Genomic DNA, 22,958 nt, shown 5'->3' with positions numbered 1-22,958 from the left:
ATCGGATTCAACCATCATGATCACGGACACAAGTTGGACACCTACACTATGGTCAGACCACCATAAAGCAAATGTCACTCTCTGCTGGCGAAAAACACACTTAAACACGACCAATAAACCCGAGCGAACAACATACACAACGAGAGGAAAAATAGACTCCGCGACATTCTGGCAACAGATCTATCAGTACGAGTGGACAACAAACGCTGACACCATCCAATTCCTCCAAGAATGGGATGAGCTATGTACAACAACATTAGACAAAATCGCCCCAACCCAAACTAGAACATCACACAGGAAAAAAACAAACCCATGGTTCACCGAAGAGCTGAAAAAACTTAAAACACAAGTCAGGAAACTAGAACGAGCTTGGAACAAAAAGAAAGACGAACAAACACTAAACGACTGGAAACTACTTCGGAGAAAATACAAATACGCCATAAAACAAACAAAAAGACAACACTACAAAACAATAATAGGACCAAATTACAAAGACACACATAAACTCTTCAGCCTTGTGAACAAACTGCTAGATACCACACCAGTTACAAATAACGGTGAAAATATACCAGACGTCGACAACCTTGCGAAGTACTTCAAGGAGAAAATCATACTATTACGACACAAAATACCCGCCAGTCCCATAGAATACGCCACTCTTCTAGACTGTCTGGACCCAGAAGAAGGAGCACACCCAGCAGACAGAACCTGGACCGAGTTCGAACCACTACCAGAAGACCTCATCTCTAAAGCTCTCAAAAAATATGCCAAATCCAACTGCAAACTAGACGCATGCCCAAACAGCCTCATGAAATCAGCCCCTCAACAATTCACAATTGACCTAACGAATCATGTAAATTACATGCTACAAAATGGACTCTTCCCAAAAGAAAAAGGAAAAATCTTACTCACCCCAATTCCAAAAGATACAAAGAAAAACCTGAGCGAAATTACCAACTACAGACCAGTAGCATCCATACCACTAATAACCAAGTTAACCGAAGGGATGGTAACCAAACAACTCACAAACTATCTAAACAAACACTCAATACTACATGATGCCCAATCCGGATTCCGATCGAACCATAGCACAGAAACAGTACTAGTCACCCTTATGAACAAATTTAAGCAAATAATAGCAACCGGGAACAATATACTCCTCCTACAATTTGACATGTCAAGCGCCTTTGACATGGTCGACCATGAAATCCTACTACACATACTTGAATACTTCGGCATTGGAGGAAATGTCCTAAGCTGGTTCAAGGGGTTCCTAACCCTGCGCTCGTATCAAGTTACATCACACTCAACCACGTCCAAGGCATGGATACCGGAATGTGGAGTTCCACAAGGATCACCCCTCTCACCAACTATTTTCAACCTAATGATGATCCCCCTAGCAAAACTCCTATCAAACCATAACCTCAATCCACATATATACGCTGATGATGTGACAATATATATCCCCTTCAAACATGACATCAAAGAAATCTCCAACGAAATCAATCAAAGCCTACACATCATGAACACATGGGCAGACACATTCCGTCTGAAATTAAATGCAGAAAAAACTCAATGCCTGGTACTCACCTCCCAACACAACACCAATGAATTCAACGCGATAAACACACCAAACCTAAACCTTCCAATCTCAGAAACGCTAAAAATTCTTGGAGTCACTATCGACCGCCACATAACACTGGAAACCCACGCAAACAACACAACTAAGAAGATGTTCTACTGCATGTGGAAACTGAAAAGGATAAGACCACTCTTCCCAAGATTCGTCTTTCGTAACCTCGTGCAATCCCTCGTCCTCAGCCATCTGGATTACTGCAACTCATTATACGCAGGCGGCAAAGAGCAAACACTGAGGAAACTTCAAACAGCCCAGAACACAGCAGCCAGACTCATCTTCGGAAAACCAAAATATGAAAGGGCAACACCACTACGAGAGAAACTACACTGGCTTCCACTGAAGGAACGCATCACCTTCAAGGTATGCACACTAGTCCACAAGATCATCTACGGCGAAGCCCCAGCCTACATGTCCGAGTTGATTGACCTACCACCCAGAAATGCTAGGAGATCTTCCCGAACATACCTCAACCTCCATTTCCCTACTTTCAAGGGCGTGAAATACAAGACGCTACACGCGTCAACCTTTTCTCACACGAGCACGCAGCTTTGGAACTCACTGCCATGCAACTTAAGAGCGATCCACGAACAAGCATCCTTCCGCAGATTACTGAAGACCCACTTGTTTGAGTCAATCTACGGAAAAAACCAAAACACATAGAGTCTACACTCACTTACATCAATGCATCACACATCCACTCAAGATCTCTCATTCCCCCCAATTCCACATTACTCATACATATACTTACAGGAATAGGTAAACCATGTGCCTAAATGTCTTAACACTACCCTTAAACTTCCTATTATCTCCTCCCAAAGTCTCCCTGTTGATGTCCCATTGTGATATTCCTAATGATAATTTGATTATCATAACTTGTACAATGTAACCCATAACCAATTGGTATCAACTGTATTCTCTGTATTCATATCTTATTGTAAGCCACACTGAGCCCGCAAAGAGGTGGGAAAATGTGGGATACAAATGCAAACAATAAATAAATAAATAAATAAATAAATATTGGCACTAATTAGTTTTAATTAGAACTTATGTGCACAATTTTTACGCACGGCCCAAAAAAGAGAGCACGAAAATAGGAGGGTAATGGACGTTTTGGGGCGTGGTTGTGTGTTATGCATGGAATTATAGAATTTCGGGGCTCCGCATGTAAATTTAGTTGCAGGCATTTGTAGCACGTTTTCGGCAGATTTTAAAGACAACGGGAGAAAAGATCAAGGAAACAAAACCAATTTCGCTTCCTCGGGCATCACGCGCACGCGATGACACACACAGCACAGTATGGATTTGCAGATTACTTTAACTCATACCTTGGAAGGAGACTCGGTCATACCACGGGGAGATTTCTGGGGCCTTTGCGGATCCAAAGGTCGATCTAGAAAAGAGAAAAGCTTGGTGAGAACGGAACATCTTATCCAAGACATGACACGGTTGTTTTTTATGTACATGTAAAACGACATTCATAATCTACTTTTTCTGCTTACTGAGATTCAAGGTGGGATTACATTAAACCAAAATAAAGTTTAAGTATTCACTATCTCAATCATTCCCAATTCACCTAAAATAACAGGCCTAACTATTGTGGATAAACCTTATCAATAATTCAGAAAATAACAGAACCAGATGGCATGCTACCGTGGAGGGGCATAATCGAACGGCGCCGGCCATCTCTAAGGCCGGCGCTGTAAAGAGGTGTCCCGAGCCGAATTATCGAAACAAGATGGCCGGCCATCTTTCGTTTCGATAATACGGTTGGGGCTGGCCAAATGTCAGAGATGGCCGGCATCGGTTTTCGCCGATAATGGAAACCGATGCCGGCCATCTCAAACCGGGCCAAATCTAAGGCATTTGGTTGTGGAAGGGGCCAGCATTCGTAGTGAACTGGTCCCCCTGACATGCCAGGACACCAACCGAGCACCCTAGGGGGCACTGCAGTGGACTTCATTAATAGCTCCCAGGTACATAGCTCCCTTCCCTTGGGTGTTGAGCCCCACAAATCCCCCCAAAACCCACTCCCCACAATTGTACACCACTACCATAGCTCTTATGGGTGAAGCGGGGCACCTACATGTGGGTACTGTGGGTTTCGGGTGAGTTTTGGAGGGCTCACATTTACCACCACAAGTGTAACAGGTGGGGGGGGGGGCCTGGGTCCGCCTGCCTGAAGTGCACTGCACCCACTAAAACTGCTCCAGGGACCTGCATACTGCTGTCATGGACCTGGGTATGACATTTGAGGCTGGCATAGAGGTTGGCAAAAAATGTTTTTTTTTTTAGGGTGGGAGGGGGTTGGTGACCACTAGGGGAGTATGGGGAGGTCATCCCCAATTCCCTCCGGTGGTGAGCTGGGACACCTTTTTGAGGCTTGGTCCTAAAAATAAATGGACCAAGTAAAACCAGCCAAATGCTCGTCAGGGCTGGCCTTCTTTTTTCCATTATCGGCTGAGGGCGGCCATGTGTTAACCATGCCCCCATCCCGCCTTCGCTAAGCCTCCAACACGCCCCCTTAAGCTTTAGCCGCTCCTGCAACGGACTGCAGTTGAGGCCGGCCAAAATCGGCTTTCGATTATGCCAATTTCGCCGGATTTGAGAGATGGCCGGCCTTCTCTTTCGAAAATAAGCTGGATTAGTCACCTTCCTCCTGGTATTTCCAGCTGAAACAAATCCACATTTTGAACCTTTTCCTAAATATATGACTCTTTTCACCTCCTTTCCTTTTTATGCTTACTGTATCAAGCTGTATCATTGTATGATTGACTGTTAACTGCCTTGTAGCCTCTGAGGAAAGGTGGTGGTGAGAAGGAGGGTTATTATAGCTGCTCATTGTTATTATTGTTTTCTATTTGTAATTTATACACAACAGTTGCACAGCATATTGTTCCTTTTTATATTTTAATAAAAAGATTAAAATATAAAATCATAAGTGTTCGAGGCTTCTGCAGATGAGGACAGCGCCCACGGGGATGGGGCGGGGACGGGGCCTGCGGGGATGGGGCGGGGACAGAGATAGGGCCTGCGGGGATGGGCGGTGACGGTGACAGGGTCTACAGTGACAGGGTCTGCGGGGACAGGACGGAGACGGAGACAGGGTCAAACTTTGTCCCCGTGTCATTCTACAACACAGAGAACAAAGCCACCCTTACCACTGAAAAAAATAACACCAGTTCAGAGCAGGCATTAGGGTGTTTGAAGAGAGGATCTGTCACGATTCTGTCTCTAAAATCTGCTGGGTTTTTTTCATTTTGAAGCCGAAGGAAGCCCACGCAAACCCCTAAGCACCTGTTGTGAGAAACAAAATGTGTACGAATCCGAGCAAACCTGAAAGTGAACACACACGTCAGCGCCCGCTTCCTGTGCTTAAATTTAAGCTTTCCAAGTTTAAAAAAAGAAAAATTGAAAAGCTTATATCTAAAGATGCAGAAAACAGACACCAATGTGTGCTTCACGTTCGGGGTTTCCCTAGCGCATGCACACAGGAGCTGGGCTTGCCGCAAAATTCCTCTGCGCATGCACCAAGCACATCCCCTCCCCCTTGTTTTCTCTTTAACAGAGCACACATATGATTTGCCATTTCCTTTGAGCATTGGCGAGCTAATTTTCTGCGCTGTTCTAGAGGTATCGTTTCTGTACTGTTGGCTTACCGCAGGAGTTCTGAGCATCGGGGCATCAGTGTGGAAGTTCCTGAGGCAGGGAAAGGGGGTCAATATTGTACGTTTGCTTGTTGCTTCTTGATGGGAGAATGGAATGGGGGAGCACAAATGGCTTCCATGTTCACTAGTGCACAATTTTGTTGCTCATTTTCAAAGCACTTAGCCTTCCAAAGTTCCATAGAAATCTATGGAACTTTGGAAGGCTAAGTGCTTTGAAAATATGCATATGTGGACTGAGATATGCCGAAACACAGACTGTGCAAATGATAAGCGGTCAGATTCTCCCAGTCTAGGATTAAAAAAAAAAAATCAAACACATCCTTACCAGCTGCCCATTTCGACTGGGCAGACTCAATGTTGCTGTCTTGCCAGTTTTGCTGAAATGCTGGCCAATCTTTGGAGATATCCAAGTTAGGAACCAGTAGCTTCTTCTTCTTAGGAAGTTCTCCAGATGGACCTGAACAAAAAACACAATCAAGGAACTTTGCACTTCAAAAGAAGTCAACCTCGATCCCGATACACTCTTCAGATGCGATTATTAACTCCTTCCTCCCATTTCAGGGCTAATGTCTCAGCCTTCCATTCAGTGGCATAGCTATGGGGAGCCTTGGGGCCACCCCCCCCCCAATTGGATCCGGGGCCCCCGGTTTGGCTGGCGGGGGTCCTCAACTCCTGCCAGCTGAATGAAGCCTTCTCCAGCGCTGTTCTCTGCACATTGCCTGCCCCGCTTCCCTCTCACGTCGTGTGCAAGCTTGGTTTTGGTGAAACTGAGCATGCTCGACACTTCACCATCATTAAAAAATGAGCATGCTCCTTTCCTCTGAGAGAATTCAATCTCTGTAACCATTTACTCTTGTTTTAGAGTGGATCTTGCTTTTGAGTACGTGTAAAACAATAGAAAGACTAATTAAATAATCCACTGGTTGACATTTTCATCTGATATTGGCTTTCTGCCTCTGTAGGAGTTAAGCAAACAAGTTTGCATAGGCTAAATGAAATTCTAACTACTAATTTCATTAGTTGAAATAAAGAGAGGGGCATTTGATGTACATGAGCATTAAAAAAATATTGTACAATACTAGAATGCTATAAACCTGTGCGTTATACACCTACCAACAGGAAAGCAAACCTTATAAACAAATTCATATGGGCATGCACACACAGCAAAATTTTCCCGACAGATTGCTCTATATGAGCTCAATACGCGTAGAAAAAAATTCTAATACCAAAACGCAGAAAACGATGCCAGATAAAGACCACACAGCCCATCCATATCAACTGCTCAGCTCTACAATCCTTTCCTCCCCCTTTAGGGATTTGTCCCATGCTTAATTCAGATACAGCCCTTGTCTCCACCACCTCTGCTGGGAGGCCACTGTACCTATTATTTTTATTACATTTGTACCCCGCGCTTTCCCACTCATGGCAGGCTCAATGCGGCTTACATGGGGCAATGGAGGGTTAAGTGACTTGCCCAGAGTCACAAGGAGCTGCCTGTGCCTGAAGTGGGAATTGAACTCAGTTCCTCAGGACCAGAGTCCACCACCCTAACCACTAGGCCACTCCTCCACTGTTGCTACTATTTGAGATTCTACATGGAATGTTGCTATTCCACTAGCAACATTCCATGTAGAAGTCTGCCCTTGCAGATCACCAATGTGGCCGCACAGGCTTCTGCTTCTGTGAGTCTGACTCCTGCACATACGTGCAGGACGTCAGACTCACAAAAACAGAAGCCTGCGCAGCCTTCTACATGGAATGTTGTTAGTGGAATAGCAACATTCCATGTAGAATCTCCAATAGTAGCAACATTCCATGTAGAGTCTCCAATAGTATCTATTTTATTTTGGTTACATTTGTACCCCGCGCTTTCCCACTCATGGCAAGCTCAATGCGGCTTACATGGGGCAATGGAGGGTTAAGTGACTTGCCCAGAGTCACAAGGAGCTGCCTGTGCCTGAAGTGGGAATCGAACTCAGTTCCTCAGTTCCCCAGGACCAAAGTCCACCACCCTAACCACTAGGCCACTCCTCCACTCCACATATTCTGAGCCTAACCCCTTTTGCTTTCATCCTAAGCCCCCTCATTCCAGAGCTTCCTTTCAATTGAAAGAGATTCGTCTCCTGTGCATTTATGCCAAATATTTAAGCATCTCTGTCATATCTCTCTCCTCTCCCGCCTTTCTTCCAAAGAATACATATTGAGATCTTTATGTCTGTTCAAATACACTATGTGACAAATACCACTGACCATTTTAGTAGCCGCCTTCTGGACCGACTCCATCCTGTTTATATCTTTTTGAAGGTGTGATCTCCAGAACTGTACACTGTACTCTAAATGAGGTCTCACCAGAGACTTATACAGAGGTACTAACACCTCCTTTTTCCCCGTTGGCAAATTCTCTTCTGGTCTCTGGGTTTTGCCCGGCGCCAGCTATCTTGGTCTATATCAGCCCACGGCAGCCAGCATTTAATAAAACACTGACCAGTGTAGGCTGAATATTGAACAATGTAAATAATTCTTTTAAAACAACCAATCCCAAGGGAGGGAACCCAAGAGGTTTAATATTATTTCAAAATGGAGCTCTGTAAGAACAAAACAATAATCACCATTTCCTACCTCAAGATAGGTGCAGCTTCACGTTGCTACATGCAAGTTACTCGGGAAGGTATTTGCTCTTGAGAAATCATCCATGATATAAGAGCCAAAATAAAGTAAAACCTTGCACTGCTCAGTGAAAACTCTTTGAAGGTAAAATGCCTACAGACACATGTTGAGGCAGGGCTGCTGGCTGGCAACATTATACATGCCCATCAATGCATTATTTATAGGATGATCCACGGGCATGTGGGAGAAAGAAAAAGCGTGTGGAAATACTATCCGATAAAGCAGCACATCTTTTGATGCAAAAACATAAAACCTATGTCCTGCTACGTGCAACATTGACTTAGTAAAACTGGTCAAATAAGGAAACAGCTGGAGTGGAGGAGTGGCCTAATGGTTAGTGCAGCAGGCTTTGATCCTGACAACCTGGATTCAATTCTCAGTGCAGCTCTTTGTAACCTTGGGCAAGAAACTTAACTAGGGTTACCATATGTCCGGATTTACCCGGATATGTCCTCTTTTTGAGGACATGTCCACGCAAACGGGCGGGTTTTGCCAATCTGCCCATTTGTCCTACGTAGGTTACTGACGTCAGACGGGGGCGGGCCCAGGAGCAGAGAGACGCGCGACCAAAGCTGGGCGAAGACAGGCATCAGCTTTTCTTCTTGCCCGTGCAGCACCTTCGGACAGAGGAGAGAGGCGCTGCACGGGCCCGGTAAAAGGGAGGGGGGCCCGGTGGAGGGGGGGAATGGCGGCGACGACCACAAGAGGGGGCGGGGCACAGGGCGGAGGATGTCAGGAGGTGGAGCTGAGGGAAGACAGAGTAGTGAGGAAGGGAGGGGGGCCGGGGCTGCTAAAGGTATGTTTTGCTTTTTAATTTATAATGCAGGGGGAAGCGGGGGGGGGGGGGGAACGGCGACCTCGGGGGGGGGGGGTCAAGGACGGCCATACAGGACACTCCTCACGAGCGCCTTTGCCCCCTCCCGATTCTTTTTTAGATTTTTGTTGGGTAATGCTCTGGATACACAAACACTACATTGATGTGGTTTATGACACGTTTTCTTTAAGCTTAAACACAGCTCTTTTGGACATATGTAATGCTATGTCCTTTTGACCAATCACATCGCTTTTAGCTCTGCTAATGCGCTGGGATTGGCTCACAGTTTGTTTGTTTTTTCACTTTACGATTTTTCCTGGCACAGAGCTGTCCTAACGAGAGGTACAGACCTCTCGTTAGATTTCCTGCCTTTTTCCTGCGTAAAGGCAATCGGAAAAAGTTAGTGCATCTCGTTTCAATGGGGTTTGTACAAATATTGCTCATCTGCATTCCGATTTTGTTAGCTGCTAGCTTCCTCGGTAAAAGCCCTTTGATGCATGCAACGGATCAAAATTTCCTCATTGGAGGGTCGTTAAAGGCTCATTAAGGTTTAGTGCATCTGCCTCTTAGATTGTGAGCCCTCTAGGGACAGAGGAAGTACCAGCATATAATGTGAGGTGGGATCCCGTCACACTGTAGTATGTGAAAGCAACAGAATGCTGCTTGTTTACACCTTGACACAGCCATCGGGCGACACACGACCATAGTCGATGAATGTTTGAAACAGAAGCGGAGTTGCACATATTTTTCAAGCTAAAGTTTTGCTTTTCTCCACATTTAAAGTCATGATTTAGGATCTATGCAACACCGAGAAAAGGTGCAACCATTGGAGTTTTAACAAATATTTTCAGTCTATTTTTTTATGCCTATGAAGTGAACTCGCCCTCAGCAATCCTGCCACACAAAATATTTGTCGATTAGAAGTTCGAGAGAGTTCCGAGGCTTTTTCCCCTTTGAGAATGTTTTGTACTCCGGCGGGAGTTTGATTGTTATAAGTACTGCAAGCTATTTTGATTTGATTGAAAGAGTTTAGTAATTTATGAAATTATTAAGAGTCTTTTTCTTCCTCTAAATACTGAATACTGTGAGTAAAGGTTTTCAGTCCGCTAACCGGCTAAGTGACGGCATAACAGCTTCCTAACACTATGCAGAAAGACAAACAAGAACCAGATCAGTGGACACATTCAGATACTCAGTGCTGGGAGCTGCGCATGCTGGGCACTGAACATCCAGCTCTAAGATCACTGGACAGAACTGTAGAAAACAAAGTTGTTTTCTCCTCAGACTTTCCTACTACACACCAATAAAAAGATTTGTGCAATAAAACTGGACATTGGTAAAGGAGAAAAACACAACGACGATATTACTCATAGAAAGGTCGGTACCAAGCAACCATTCTGTGTGCAAAAAGAGAACATACTGAAACACACACAGGCCAAGAACACACGACTAAGAAGAATTTCCCTGGAGATCACATCACGCCTTGAATGGGGGAAGACGCTGATTAGTGCTCCGCTGGCCACCCTCTCATAAATCATGATTTTACAGCAGCTTTAAACCCCCCGTTTTGCCTCTCAGTTCAGCGGAAGACTTCTAGCAGTGGTTTTCCTGAGTATAAGTGTTATGGTGTCGAAATTGCAAAAGAAGGATAGAGAATCAGGCCGGCACGGGGAAGACTAGATCGCGGTGCTCCGAAGCCGCATGGATCAAACAGTAAGTTCAGCATGGGTAGGGGAGGTGACAACGGTGTTGGAAACCATATTAGACCAAAGATTGCTCCTGATTGATTCCAGGTTACAGCAAGTATAAAATCAGACGGAAGATCTTAGACGCGAATTTACCACCTATCAGACCAGAACCAGCGAGCTGGAAGATCATGTCACTGGAGTGGAAGACTCGCAGGCCCAACTTAAGAAAACAATGGAGGCGCCGGAGGAAAAACTGAAAGACCTGGAGAACAGGTCTAGAAAAAATAAATTTTCGATTGGTGGACCTCCCGGAGACCATCACGGATAATGAACTGATTGGGTTCTTGGAATTGTGGCTAAACCATGAATTGCACTTCCCAGACTGTTATGGACCCCTGCAGGTGAAAAGAGCCCACCGGGTTGACCCGAAACAACTAACTGCCAATAGGCCCAGAGTGGTCATTTTTAAAAATACTGACCTTTGTCAATAAGTCTGCTGTATTGCAAGCTCTTAGATCGTAAAAGGCTCTTAGCTATAAGAGTAAACGAATACTGCGTTTCCAAGAAGACTCTGCTCATGTGGTGGCCCAACTGAGATGCTTTGTGCCGATATGCACCAAGCTTCTTGGGCTCAAGATTCAATTTGCCTTACTATAGCCTCCAAATTCCAGGTGACTCACGATGGAACAGCACACCATCTGCTACCCAAGAGCCTTTGATCCGAATGGAAGCGGGAGGACACTTGAGAGTGAGAGACAGAGGAGCAGCGTGGAGAAACTGAGCCATGTTTGATCAACATCCAAGGCATACAGTAATATTTCATAATTTCTTTTTCTAAAAGGCAAATAAGACCTTATCAACCCTCGTTTAGTGGACCTTTGGTTGGGATATAGCTCAACCTCCTACCATATATTTAAACTGCCCTCCTCCCCCTTTTTTTTTTTTACTATATCTGAGGCCTCACAACTGAGCGGGTTAGCTGGGGGGGGGCTACTGTATCATCAGACTAGAATTATGTGGCGCACAATTATCCCCCCCCTTCCTCCCCAGCCCAATGTTCTTTTGATGGCAGATGGATCCTTGAATTTTCGTGAATAGAAGGGACCTGGAGGAGAGGCCTCATGCAAGATGCAGTAACCTACTGGGGAAGTGGATTACACCCCCATTAAAGGCCATGAAAGGTGATCTTCATTGCATGACATATAAGTACACTGGAGCCATTCCACGACTTCACCTGAGACTTTTAGAGGTAATGGTGGACCCAACTGATAGTCTGCAACATATCCGTGGGCTTTACTGCTCTGCATAGCACCCATGAAACAAACTGGGTCTTGCCCCTCACTCATCAGTGTTGGAGTGTTAGGGTTAAAGCTTCAAGTACGATTACCTCTAAGTAATCTGCATGGAGGGGGGGGGGGTGTGATGATGGTGACTTGGCCTTCCCTGGGCAATGGTGAACATATTACTACTGATGAACTGCAGCTAAATGTGCCTACATGCTAATCACTTGTACTTGGATATCGAGGCTAACGTGCCCCAAGAAGCCCAATAACCTGCATTGGGTTGTAGACTCAACATGGGCCTTATGGGAAATGCCTGATCACAGTCTGCTCATCACAGAGGCAATGAAGCTAATTGCCTTGGCTTGGATAATCCATTTCTTTTATGTTTGGATGTATGATACGGAAGGCTTGGGTGACTAGGCCCAGTCATCACTGCGAATTAACTTTTCAAAATCCATTGCATTTCTCTTTGTCTTTTTGTTTAATTAAGCACAGTAGTTATTAGTTGTTTAAAGGCTGGAAGTTTTCATTATTTACTGGGATTATAGACAAGGCTGGAAGTGGACTAACATGCAGTAATCCAGAAATTTAGGGAATCGAACCCAGTTCCCCAGGATCAAATGCCGCTGCACTAACCACTAGGCTACTCCTCCACTCCTTGTATTGTTAATGACCTTGAGTCGAAGAGCTTCCCTATACTTTGGGGAACGAGGCGGGGTTGTCCATTCTTCCCTCTGCTTTTTGTATTAACCTTAGGCCCTTTGATAAGGGATGTAAATGATAATCTAGACATTAATGTTATACACGTCAGACCTTACAGACCTACCTACTAGAAACGCAAAAAGATCAGCACGCACATTCCTCAATCTACACTACCCCAACTGTAAAGGACTAAAATACAAATCCACATACACAACCAGCTTCTCCTACATTTGCACGCAACTATGGAACGCACTACCGAAGGCCATAAAAACGCAAGACCTAACTATCTTCCGAAGACTACTGAAAACTGACCTGTTCAAGAAGGCATACCATAAATAACCATCCTAACTATTAAAATAATAAGAATGATCGTGAACCAGACAGAACCGAACTCTTATCACTTGACTGACCAACCTCATTACTATCAACGAACAAGCAATACCACTTTAATACTTATGCCGAAAATGATTTTTATATAATTGATGACCTAACAAAGGTTACAAGCTAAACTATTACTCTGGAACCTATGTGAAATACCATAATGTATTCTCCTTTATCATGTATGTACGCACCTTAATGCAATACCACTTTAATCCTTATATCGAAAACGATTTCTCTATAATTGATGATCTAACATATGTTACATTACAATCTATCACCATAATGTATTCTTCCTCATCATGTATGTATGCACCTTAATGCAATACAGAATGTAATTCTGTTACCGGAAATGGCAATTGCCACTAAGGCAAATTTAAGCCACATTGAGCCTGCAAATTGGTGGGAAAATGTGGGATATAAATGCTACAAACAAATAAATAAAAATACAAATTGGTCCTTATTGTTTTAAGGTGGCAGATTTTGCAGATGATATTCTGGTACATATAACAAATCCTAGGCAGTCCATGGTGGCTTTGCTTGAACTTTTTTGGGGAATATGGGGATTACGCAGGCTTTTGTTTAAACATGAATAAGTTGGAGGCCTTGTCTAAATCGGAGCAGATGCAGAGGCAATGGGGAACACAGTTTCCTTTGCAACAGGCCAAGCACATCGTTAAATATCTAGGGATACTGCTGGCAATCGACGTGACATCCCTATAGTCAATTAATGCTACACAAATGTTGGAAGCTACGTGGAAGAGATTTGCCACCGTCATTGATTGAGAGAATAAATCTGATACGTATGTAAAAGGTATTCCCCAGATGGCTCTATTACCAAACACTCCCAGTTCGGCTGATGCAAAAAGACTTGCAGTGCCTCTGTTTATTTATTTACTTATTTGTTACATTTGTATCCCACATTTTCCCACCTTTTTTGCAGGCTCAATGTGGCTTACATAGTACCGTAAGCGGCATTAGCCGATTCCGGTATGAACAGTTGCAAGGTAATATTGTGGTAGAATGAGGTACATGTATGGTAAAGACCATTGGGGAGGGTTAGGATATGTCCAGTTACGGTCTTTGGTTACGTTATGTCGCTGGTATCCATGTTTTTTATGTTGGGTCGGTGGGGTAAGCTTTTCTGAACAGATCTGTTTTTAGTGCTTTCCGGAAATTTAAGTGGTTGAGCGTAGTTTTTACTACTTTTGGTAGTGTGTTCCATAGTTGTGCACTTAAGTAGGAAAAGCTGGATGCATAACTGTACATAAGTACATAAGTAATGCCATACTGGGAAAAGACCAAGGGTCCATCGAGCCCAGCATCCTTTGCTGCTTGGGTAGTGGAGGTTTAGGCATGAGCGTGCAGGTTTTCTGGTGTTTCTGGTTGGCAGGTCGATGAGGTCTGTCATGTATCCCGGTGCCTCGCCGTAAATAATTTTATGAACTGTCGTGCAGATTTTGAAAGCAATACGTTCTTTAATTAGAAGCCAATGCAGTTTTTCTCGGAGTGGTTTGGTGCTGTCAAAACGCGTTCTTCCAAATATAAGCCTAGCTGCTATGTTTTAGGCGGTCTGAAGTTTCTTTATGATTTGTTCTTTGCATCCCGCATAGATTCCATTGCAGTAGTCTGCATGGCTTAGTACCATTGACTGTATCAGGTTGCAGAATATTTCCCTCGGGAAGAATGGTTTTACATGTTTGAGTTTCCAAATTGAGAAAAACATTTTCTTTATGGTGGATTTTCGCTTGGGTCTCTAGTGAGAGGTTTCGGTCGATTGTTACTCCGAGAATTTTCAGGCTGTCTGAGATAGGGAGGGTTAATGCTTTGCAGGTCAGATGCAAAGCATTAACAAAGAAGGCTAAAAGAGAATATGAAGAGAAACTTGCAGCAGAGGCTAAAACTCACAGTAACAACTTTTTCAGGTGCATTAGAAGCAGAAAGCCTACGAGGAAATCCGTGGGACTGTGAGATCATGAAGGAGCAAAAGGGCTGCTCAGGGAGGACAAGATCATAACGGAGCAACTGAATTAATTCTTTGCTTCTGTCTTTACAGAAGAAGATGCAAGAGATCTGCCTGTACAGGAAATGGTTTTCAAGGGTGATGATGTGGAGGAACTGAAAGAAATCTCAGTGAACCTGGAAGATGTACTGAGCCAAATTGACAAATTAAAGAGCAGTAAATCACCTGGCCCAGATGGCATACATCCAAGGGTACTCAAAGAACTCAAGAATGAAATTGCTGATCTGCTGTTAGTAATATGTAACCTGTCGTTAAAATCATCCATAGAACCTGAAGATTGTAGGGTGGCCAATGTGATGCCAATTTTTAAAAGGGTTCAAGGCGTGATCAGGGAAATTACAGACCAGTAAGCCTTGACATCGGTGCTGGGAAAAATAGTGGAAACTATTATAAAGAATAAAATTACAGAACACATAGACAAACATAGTTTAATGGGACAGAGTAAGCATGGGTTCAGCCACGGGAAGTCTTGCCTCGCCAATTTGCATCATTTCTTTGAAGGCGTGAATAAACAAGTAGATAAAGGTGAGCCTGTTGATATAGTGTATCTAGATTTTCAGAAAGCTTTTGATAAAGCTCCTCAGGAGAGACTCCTGAGAAAATTAAAGAGACATGGGATAGGAGGTGTGGATTAAGAATTGGTTATTGAACAGAAAACAAAGGGTAGGGTTAAATGGTCATTTCTCTCAATGGAGGAGGGTGAACAAGTGGAGTGCCACAGGGATCAGTACTGGGACCAGTGCTATTTCACATATTTATAAATGATATGGAAAATGGAATGACGAGTGAGGTGATTAAATTTGCAGATGACACAAAACTATTCAAGGTTGTTAAAACACATGTGGACTGTGAAATATTGCAGAAGACCTTAGGAAATTGGAACACTTGGCATCCAAATGGCAGATGAAATTTAATGTGGACAAATGCAAGGTGATGCACATTGGAAAGAATTATGCAAATCATAGTTACCTGATGCTAGGGTAAACCTTGGGGGTCACCACTCAAGAAAAAAATATAGGTGTCGTCGTAGATAATACGCTGAAATCTTCTGCTCAGTGTGTGGTGGTGGCGGCCAAAAAGGCAAACAGGATGCTAGGAATTATTAGGAAAGAGATGATGAATAAGACCAAAAATACTATAATGCCTTTTATCACTCCATGGTGGGACCACACCCTTGAGTATTGTGTTCAGTTTTGGTCACCGTGTCTCAAAAAATATATAGTGGAATTAGAAAAGGTTCAAAGAAGAGCAACCAAAATGATAAAGGGGATGGAACTCCTCTTGTATGAGGAAAGGCTAAAGAGGTTAAGGCTCTTCAGCTTTGAAAATAGACGGATGAGGGGAGATATGAAAAATCCTGAGTGGTGTAGAACAAGTAGAAGTAAATCGATGGTTTACTCATTCCAAAAGTACAAAGACTAAGGGACATTCGAGAAAGTTACATGGAAATACGTTTAAAGCAAATAGGAGGAAATATTTTTTCACTCAATGAATAGTTAAGCTCTAGAACTCTTTGCTGGAGGATGTGGTAACAGCGGTTAGTGTATCTGGGTTTAAAAAAGGTTTGGACAAATTCCTGGAGGAAGTCCATAGTCTGCTATTGAGACAGACATGGGGAAGCAACTGCTTGCCCCGGGATTGGTAGCATTGAATGTTGCTGCTAATTGGGTTTGTGCCAGGTACTTGTGACCTGGCTTGGCCACTGTTTGGAAAACAGGATACTGGGCTAGATGGACCATTGGTCTGACCCAGTATGGCTACTCATGTTCTTACTCCTTTTGGGGCTGCTTGGCGCTACAGCAATTTTAGACTATGTTAGATGTATGGCCACCATTTTAGGATGTAGACTGCTAGGATAGGATGAACAATTGCTACTGGATAAACCAGGTGCCTTTTGGGGGAAAAGACAAGGGAGAAATATTATTATTTTGCAAAATGTGTCTTGTAGCACAGAAATGTATATTACAGAATTGGACATCCTCTGAACCTCAAGCTTATTGGAACTGGAGAAATCAACTTAATCAATTAGTTACTTGGGAGGCGAGAGATGCCAGGAACTCGTATAAGATTTTAAAAAAAAAAACATTTTCTGCTGGTATGGGATCCCTACATACAAACATTTAATCCAAGAGGATAGTTTACTGCTCAATAACTTATGATGTAGATCACAATGTCAAAGAAGCAACATGTCGACACACCAGAAGGTACTTTGAGAGAGATGGGGGGAAAAGGGGGTGGGTTGAGGTTTCATTTCTGTTTTGAAGAGGCTCAGAGGGTCATAAGAGTACAGGCCTTCTGATAGCTGATTTTGATGCTAGATTTTGTTCAAGAGTAGGTTGGGAGGGAGGTTACTGTATAGCTATTGAGATATAACACCCATAAGAACATAAGTGTTGCCATACTGGGACAGACTGTTTCCAGCAGTGGCCAATCCAGGTCACAAATACTTGGCAAGATCCCAAAAGAGGAAGTTGTGAAAGCTGTATACTATGTACTTCCTTATTTGATTAGAAGAGAAGATGAGGTTTTGAGTGAGGAGGAAAGAATAAGAAGCTGTACTAGAAAGGGATAAAGAAAATGACTACTGTAATTGTAATATGCTCTGTATAGACATCAATAAAATGTTTCAACATAAAAAGAATTTCCAAACACACCTTGAAATGTTGACTATATATTGAACCGTATGAATGCCAGGAGGTGGTTCTCTTTGGCGCAATGCAAATGTTGAGACAAGCATTAGTATTATATCTGACAGATCCTCTCCAAGATACTCTGACATAGACATGAGGCGCCTTCCTCCCATGATAAGTGCAAAACTAACTCATTTGGAGATACTAACCCACGTAAAACCTGGGATCTGGAAGTAGCTTAGTGGTTAGTGCGGTGGACTTTGGTGCTGGGGAACTGGGATTGATTCCCGCTGCAGCTCCTTGTGACTCTGGGTAAAGTCATTTAACCCTCTGTCGCCCCAGATAAACCGCTTTGGATGTGGTTGCAAGAACTGTAGAAAAGCGGTATATCGAGTCCCATTCCCCTTCCCTTTTTTTCAATACTGCGAAAATGAAACAGCATGAGCAGTAGAAGTACGACAATTGCCAGAAGATGGAAAAAAGCAGCATCAAAGCTATAATTTAAGACATTTTCTTTTCCTGTGAGACTGTCATTGGAATGCATTTATGTTTCCCTTATATATCCTGATAAATTTGTCATCTTTTGCTCAATTCTTATCCAAAGAAGGCATCACTTTCGAAAGCTAATCAAAAAATGTATTACATTAGTCCAATAAAAAAAAGGTATCATCTTCTCTTGTTTTGTTTTATTTCTATTCACTATCTTCTCACCAGAAAAGTACTGGCTGTAGTTGGAATTCTTTATTCTTTTTTCAAAAATATGACAGACAATACTTAAATATCATAATTTAATGACAGCAAGGTGGACCTTCTAGGCAGGTACAAGGGGATATCGTTATATGATCAAGCAGTGAACAAAGCCCAAGATCAAATGTAACATTCCTCTCTGACTCTAGAAGATGTTGCCCACACCAAGTTAAGATGAAATTCTAATTAGCACATTGGCTGATTTCACATACTATTGAACTCATTCCTCTCTGGTACCTATGTCATATTCCCTTGACAGATTTCCTAATTAATGTATAGTCTTACCTGTTCCTGAGGTAGTTTGTTCTGCTGGAGATGTGCTGGACTCAGTTGGTTTGTTCTCCTTCGACGGAGCATTGTGACTACTTGCAGATATGGTGGAGTTGCTTGGTTTGTTCTCCTTCGACGGAGTATTGTGACTACTTGCAGATATGATGGAGTTGCTTAGTTTGTTCTCCTTCGACGGAGTATTGTGACTACTTGCAGATATGGTGGAGTTGCTTGGTTTGTTCTCCTTCGACGGAGTATTGTGACTACTTGCAGATATGATGGAGTTGCTTAGCTTGTTCTCCTTCGACGGAGTATTGTGACTACTTGCAGATATGGTGGTGTTGCTTGGTTTGTTCTCCTTCGATGGAGTATTGTGACTACTTGCAGATATGATGGAGTTGCTTAGTTTGTTCTCCTTCGATGGAGTATTACGACTACTTGCAAATATGGTGGAGTTGCTTAGTTTGTTCTCCTTTGATGGAGTATTGTGACTACTTGCAGATATGGTAGTGTTGCTTGATTTGTTCTCCTTCCATGCACTGCCATGACTGGCTGCAGGTGTGCTGGACTGGGCTGGTTTATTCTCCTTCCATGCAATGCCGTGACTGGCTGCAGGTGTGCTGGACTGGGCTGGTTTATTCTCCTTCCATGCAATGCCGTGACTGGCTGCAGGTGTGCTGGGCTGGGTTGGTTTGTTCTCCTTCCATGCACTGCCGTGACTGGCTGCAGGTGTGCTGGGCTGGGTTGGTTTGTTCTCCTTCCATGCACTGCCGTGACTGGCTGCAGGTGTGCTGGGCTGGGTTGGTTTGTTCTCCTTCGATCCAGTACCGACACTGGAATAAGATATACAGGACTGGGTTGTCCTTGGAACTGCAGTACTTGTCTGGGAAGTTGGAGACCATTTTTCTTTGAAGTCTGGAACCCTACTGGGAGAAGAATTTTAGCTTTGTAAATCACTGCATCTCTCTCAATATGGAGCACATTTGCATTGATAAAATCACTTTCTCTGGTAAAACACAAAAAGTCAAATTGACATGATCCAAATATAACATGAACTATTGGCAGTGAATAGTGTAACCAACAATCAAGTAATAGTTGATATAATAACAGAAATTTAATTTACTGTATTCTATTAATACAGAATCGCAGATCAAATAGAGACAGCAATGTTCTTTCAACTAAATGGAAACTACTGACCTTTTCCAAGAGATTAATGATTTTGGGTCTTCAAGTGTATACTCTTTCTTCCCAGAGGACAATATTTTCCTTTACTGACCTCTTTGGCACTTCATATTTGCCACATACATACAACTTATCTACAGTATATGTTAATGCTCAGACAGATAATAAAAATAAAATAAACAGTGCCATACTAAATTCCAGTACATTTCTAGAAAGAAGAATCCATGACCTTGGCCAGTCATTGGGGCTCGGGATAAGGAGAAATTAGGTCATACCTGATCATTTTCTTTCCATTAGTCCTTCCCACTATTCCAGAACCTGTGGAATAGTTGTGTCTATCAACCAGCAATTGGAGATAGAGAACTGAAATCTGAGCTAACACATATATCTCTCTTGGCTCCTCAGAATTTACATAGACAAGCAGTAAGGAGAATCTCAGAATAAACACAACAACCTTAAATAACTAACCAGATAAGCAAATATGTGTGGGCCTCTCTCATCTCTGGACAACTTGTAAAGAACAAGAAATATGCAGGAAGTACCATGCAAGATGACAGTCATTATTTGACCCAGTACTTCATACCGAAAAAACATCTCAGAAACCTCAGGCGGGCCTCTGGAATAGTAGAAAGGACTAATGAAAAGAAAACGATCAGGTAAGACATAATTTCCTTCCATTACATAGCTTCCCACTATTCCTGAACCTGTCGGATGTACAAAAGCAATCCTAAAAACTGGATTACGAGCGTGCCGTAACATCCACCCTGTAGTGTTTGGCCAGGGTACGCAATGCCGACATCACCACCTTGCAAATATCCACCAGAGACAGTAAGGTAGTCTCCACCCAGGATGTTGCTGTATATCTCGTAAAATGAACCCGTAAGGCATGAAATTCCTGCTTCCCGCAAGAAAATAAGCTGACGCGATAGTCTCCTTCAGCCATCTAGTAATTTTAGGGTTGGAAGCTATGAGGCCAAACCTCTGTTTACCAAAAAGCACAGTCTGTCCAATTTGTGAAACTCATTTGTGAATTCAAGATATCTAAAGAGGACTCTACATACATTGAGAAGATCAATGAAAATTACTGGGCCTCTTTGTCCTCTCTATGAAAGGATAGAAGCTCCACAGATCGGTTAAGATGAAATGCTGATACCACTTTCGGAAGAAAGGAAGGAACAGTGTGCAGAGACCTCTGCCTCTGCAGAGTGAAAGGGACACTGACAAGAGATCCTGACGCTCCCAAACCCTATCCCTACGTGCCAACACAATAGCCACCAAGAACACTGTTTTTAGCGCAAGATCTTTCAAGGAGGCCTTCTGCAGTAGCTCAAAAGGTGGCTTCTGAAGAGCCTGAAGGCTTAAAGTACTCTGGACAAAGCATAAAAAAGGGGAGGCCACAAGTGACCCACCCCCACAAGAATCGAACGATATCCGAGTAAGCCACAAGAGACATCTTCTGTACTTGGCCCCTGAAACAGGCCAAAGCTGCAACCTAAATGTTAGAGAACCCAAAGCCAATCCTTTCTGAAGACCTGCCTGGAGAAACATAGAAACATGATGGCAGATAAGGGCCAAAAGGCCCATCCAGTCTGCCAATACCCAGTAAACACTAACTCCTCCTTTCCCATGCTTTCTTAAATTCAGACACATATCCTTGTCTCCACGACCTCCACTGGGAGGCTATTCCAGGCATCCACCACCCTTTCCGTCAAAGAGTATTTTCTTAGATTAATCCTGACTGAGCCTATTTCCTCTTAACTTCATCCTATGTCCTCTCATTGTAGAGTTTTCCTTCATTTGAAAAAGGCTCACCTCCTTACATTAACGCCAAAGAGTTATTTAGACGTATCTATCATATCCCCTCTCTCCCGCCTTTCTTCCAGAGTACACATGTTGACCTGTCCCTATATGCTTTATGACAGAGACCACACTAACCAATTTTGCAGCCACCCTCTAGACCGACTCCATCCTGTTTATATATTTTTGTAGGTGTGGTCTCCAGAACTGCATACAGTCCTCCGCATTCTATATATCGCACCAAGATTTATGCGCAGAAATCGAAGCATATGTCATAACAATGTGCATAACTTAGTTATCAAGATAATCAGCACTGGTAATTGGATGTTAACTTGCCAAACGTATTCTGTAAAGTAGTGTGCATAAATTCTAATGTGCACTACCAAAAAGGGGGCATGGCCATGGGCATGGAATGGGTGGTTCATGGGCATTGCAAAATATTTACGCACAGGGTTATAGAATAAACCTGCTCCGCAGCTAAGTTAGGCGCTGGTATTTACACCAAGTTTTACTTGGCATAAATGGATGCATCTACTGTTAAGTGTTGTCATGGCCACTAGGATATTTTACAAACAGCACCTAAATGTAGGTGCTATCTATAGAATATGCCTAGGCAGAAATGTTTTCGGTACCAATTTTTCAGGTGACATAAATAGAATCTAGTACAGTATTCTAAATGGGGCCTCACCAGAGACTTATACAAGGGCACTATCACTCTTTTTTCCTACTGGTCATTCCTCTCCCTATGCACCCAAGCATCCTTCTGGCTTTGACCGTCGCCTTTTCTACATGGTTGGCCACCTTAAAATCATCAGATACAATCACCCCCAAGTCCCGCTCTTCTTTCAAACACAGAAGTACTTCACCCCCTATACTGTACCGTTCCCTTGAATTTTTGTAATCTAAGTGCATTACCCTGCATTTTTTAGCATTAAATCTTGGTTGCCAATTATTGGACCATTCGTCAAGCTTTGCTAGATCCTTCCGCATGATAGCCACACCCTCCAGGATGCCCATCCTATTTGGTATCATCTGCAAAGAAACAAACCGAATCAAGACATTCTGTGCACGATCTGAGCAGACAGAGGAGAAAGTCTATGCTCAGATCACCAGCCCTCGAACATCCTCCACACCCTCACACACCCCATGGATGTAGAGCTCTTCCTAGCCTAAAGCAAGACAACAATGACCGAATAAGAATAACCTTTTCATCTCAACTGAACTGGCCAAGCCATAAGACCAAAAGGGCACAGATCCTTCATTGGACCTTGCTTCAGTAGGCTATGTACCTGTAGAAGAGGGAGAAGACCCCAATCCGGAAGAAAAATCAGGTTCACATATCACGGCCTCCACACCCAACCCATGGCTACAAGAATTATTTGACCCTGTTGCAATAAGATCCTTTTCAGCATACAGCCTACCATGGGCCAAGGAGGGAAGACATTCAGTAGTTGTGCCTCCTGCCAGGGCTGC

The 22,958-nt window shown here is 43.3% G+C and overlaps 1 protein-coding gene across 2 annotated transcripts in view; it reads right to left on the bottom strand.

Annotated features, from left to right (window-relative positions):
* Window positions 1-22,958, bottom strand: part of MICALL2 (MICAL like 2) — a 111,228-nt gene that overhangs the window by 23,054 nt on the left and 65,216 nt on the right. The window contains exons 9-11 of one of the 2 annotated variants that reach the window (XM_030211310.1): window positions 18,522-19,429; window positions 5,630-5,761; window positions 2,965-3,029 (exon numbers count right to left, since the gene is read on the bottom strand). In XM_030211310.1, the coding sequence (XP_030067170.1) occupies window positions 2,965-3,029; window positions 5,630-5,761; window positions 18,522-19,429 (1,105 nt within the window). Of the gene's footprint in view, window positions 1-2,964; window positions 3,030-5,629; window positions 5,762-18,521; window positions 19,433-22,958 lie in introns of both variants that reach the window. The other variant, XM_030211311.1, reaches the window with a different exon arrangement.

The sequence above is a fragment of the Microcaecilia unicolor genome, chromosome 8 (genome assembly GCF_901765095.1).
Source record: "Microcaecilia unicolor chromosome 8, aMicUni1.1, whole genome shotgun sequence".
NCBI classification, from domain to species: Eukaryota; Metazoa; Chordata; class Amphibia; order Gymnophiona; family Siphonopidae; genus Microcaecilia; species Microcaecilia unicolor.
Note: the sequence above shows the minus strand (reverse complement) of the source record. Positions and strands in the feature narration are given on the sequence as shown.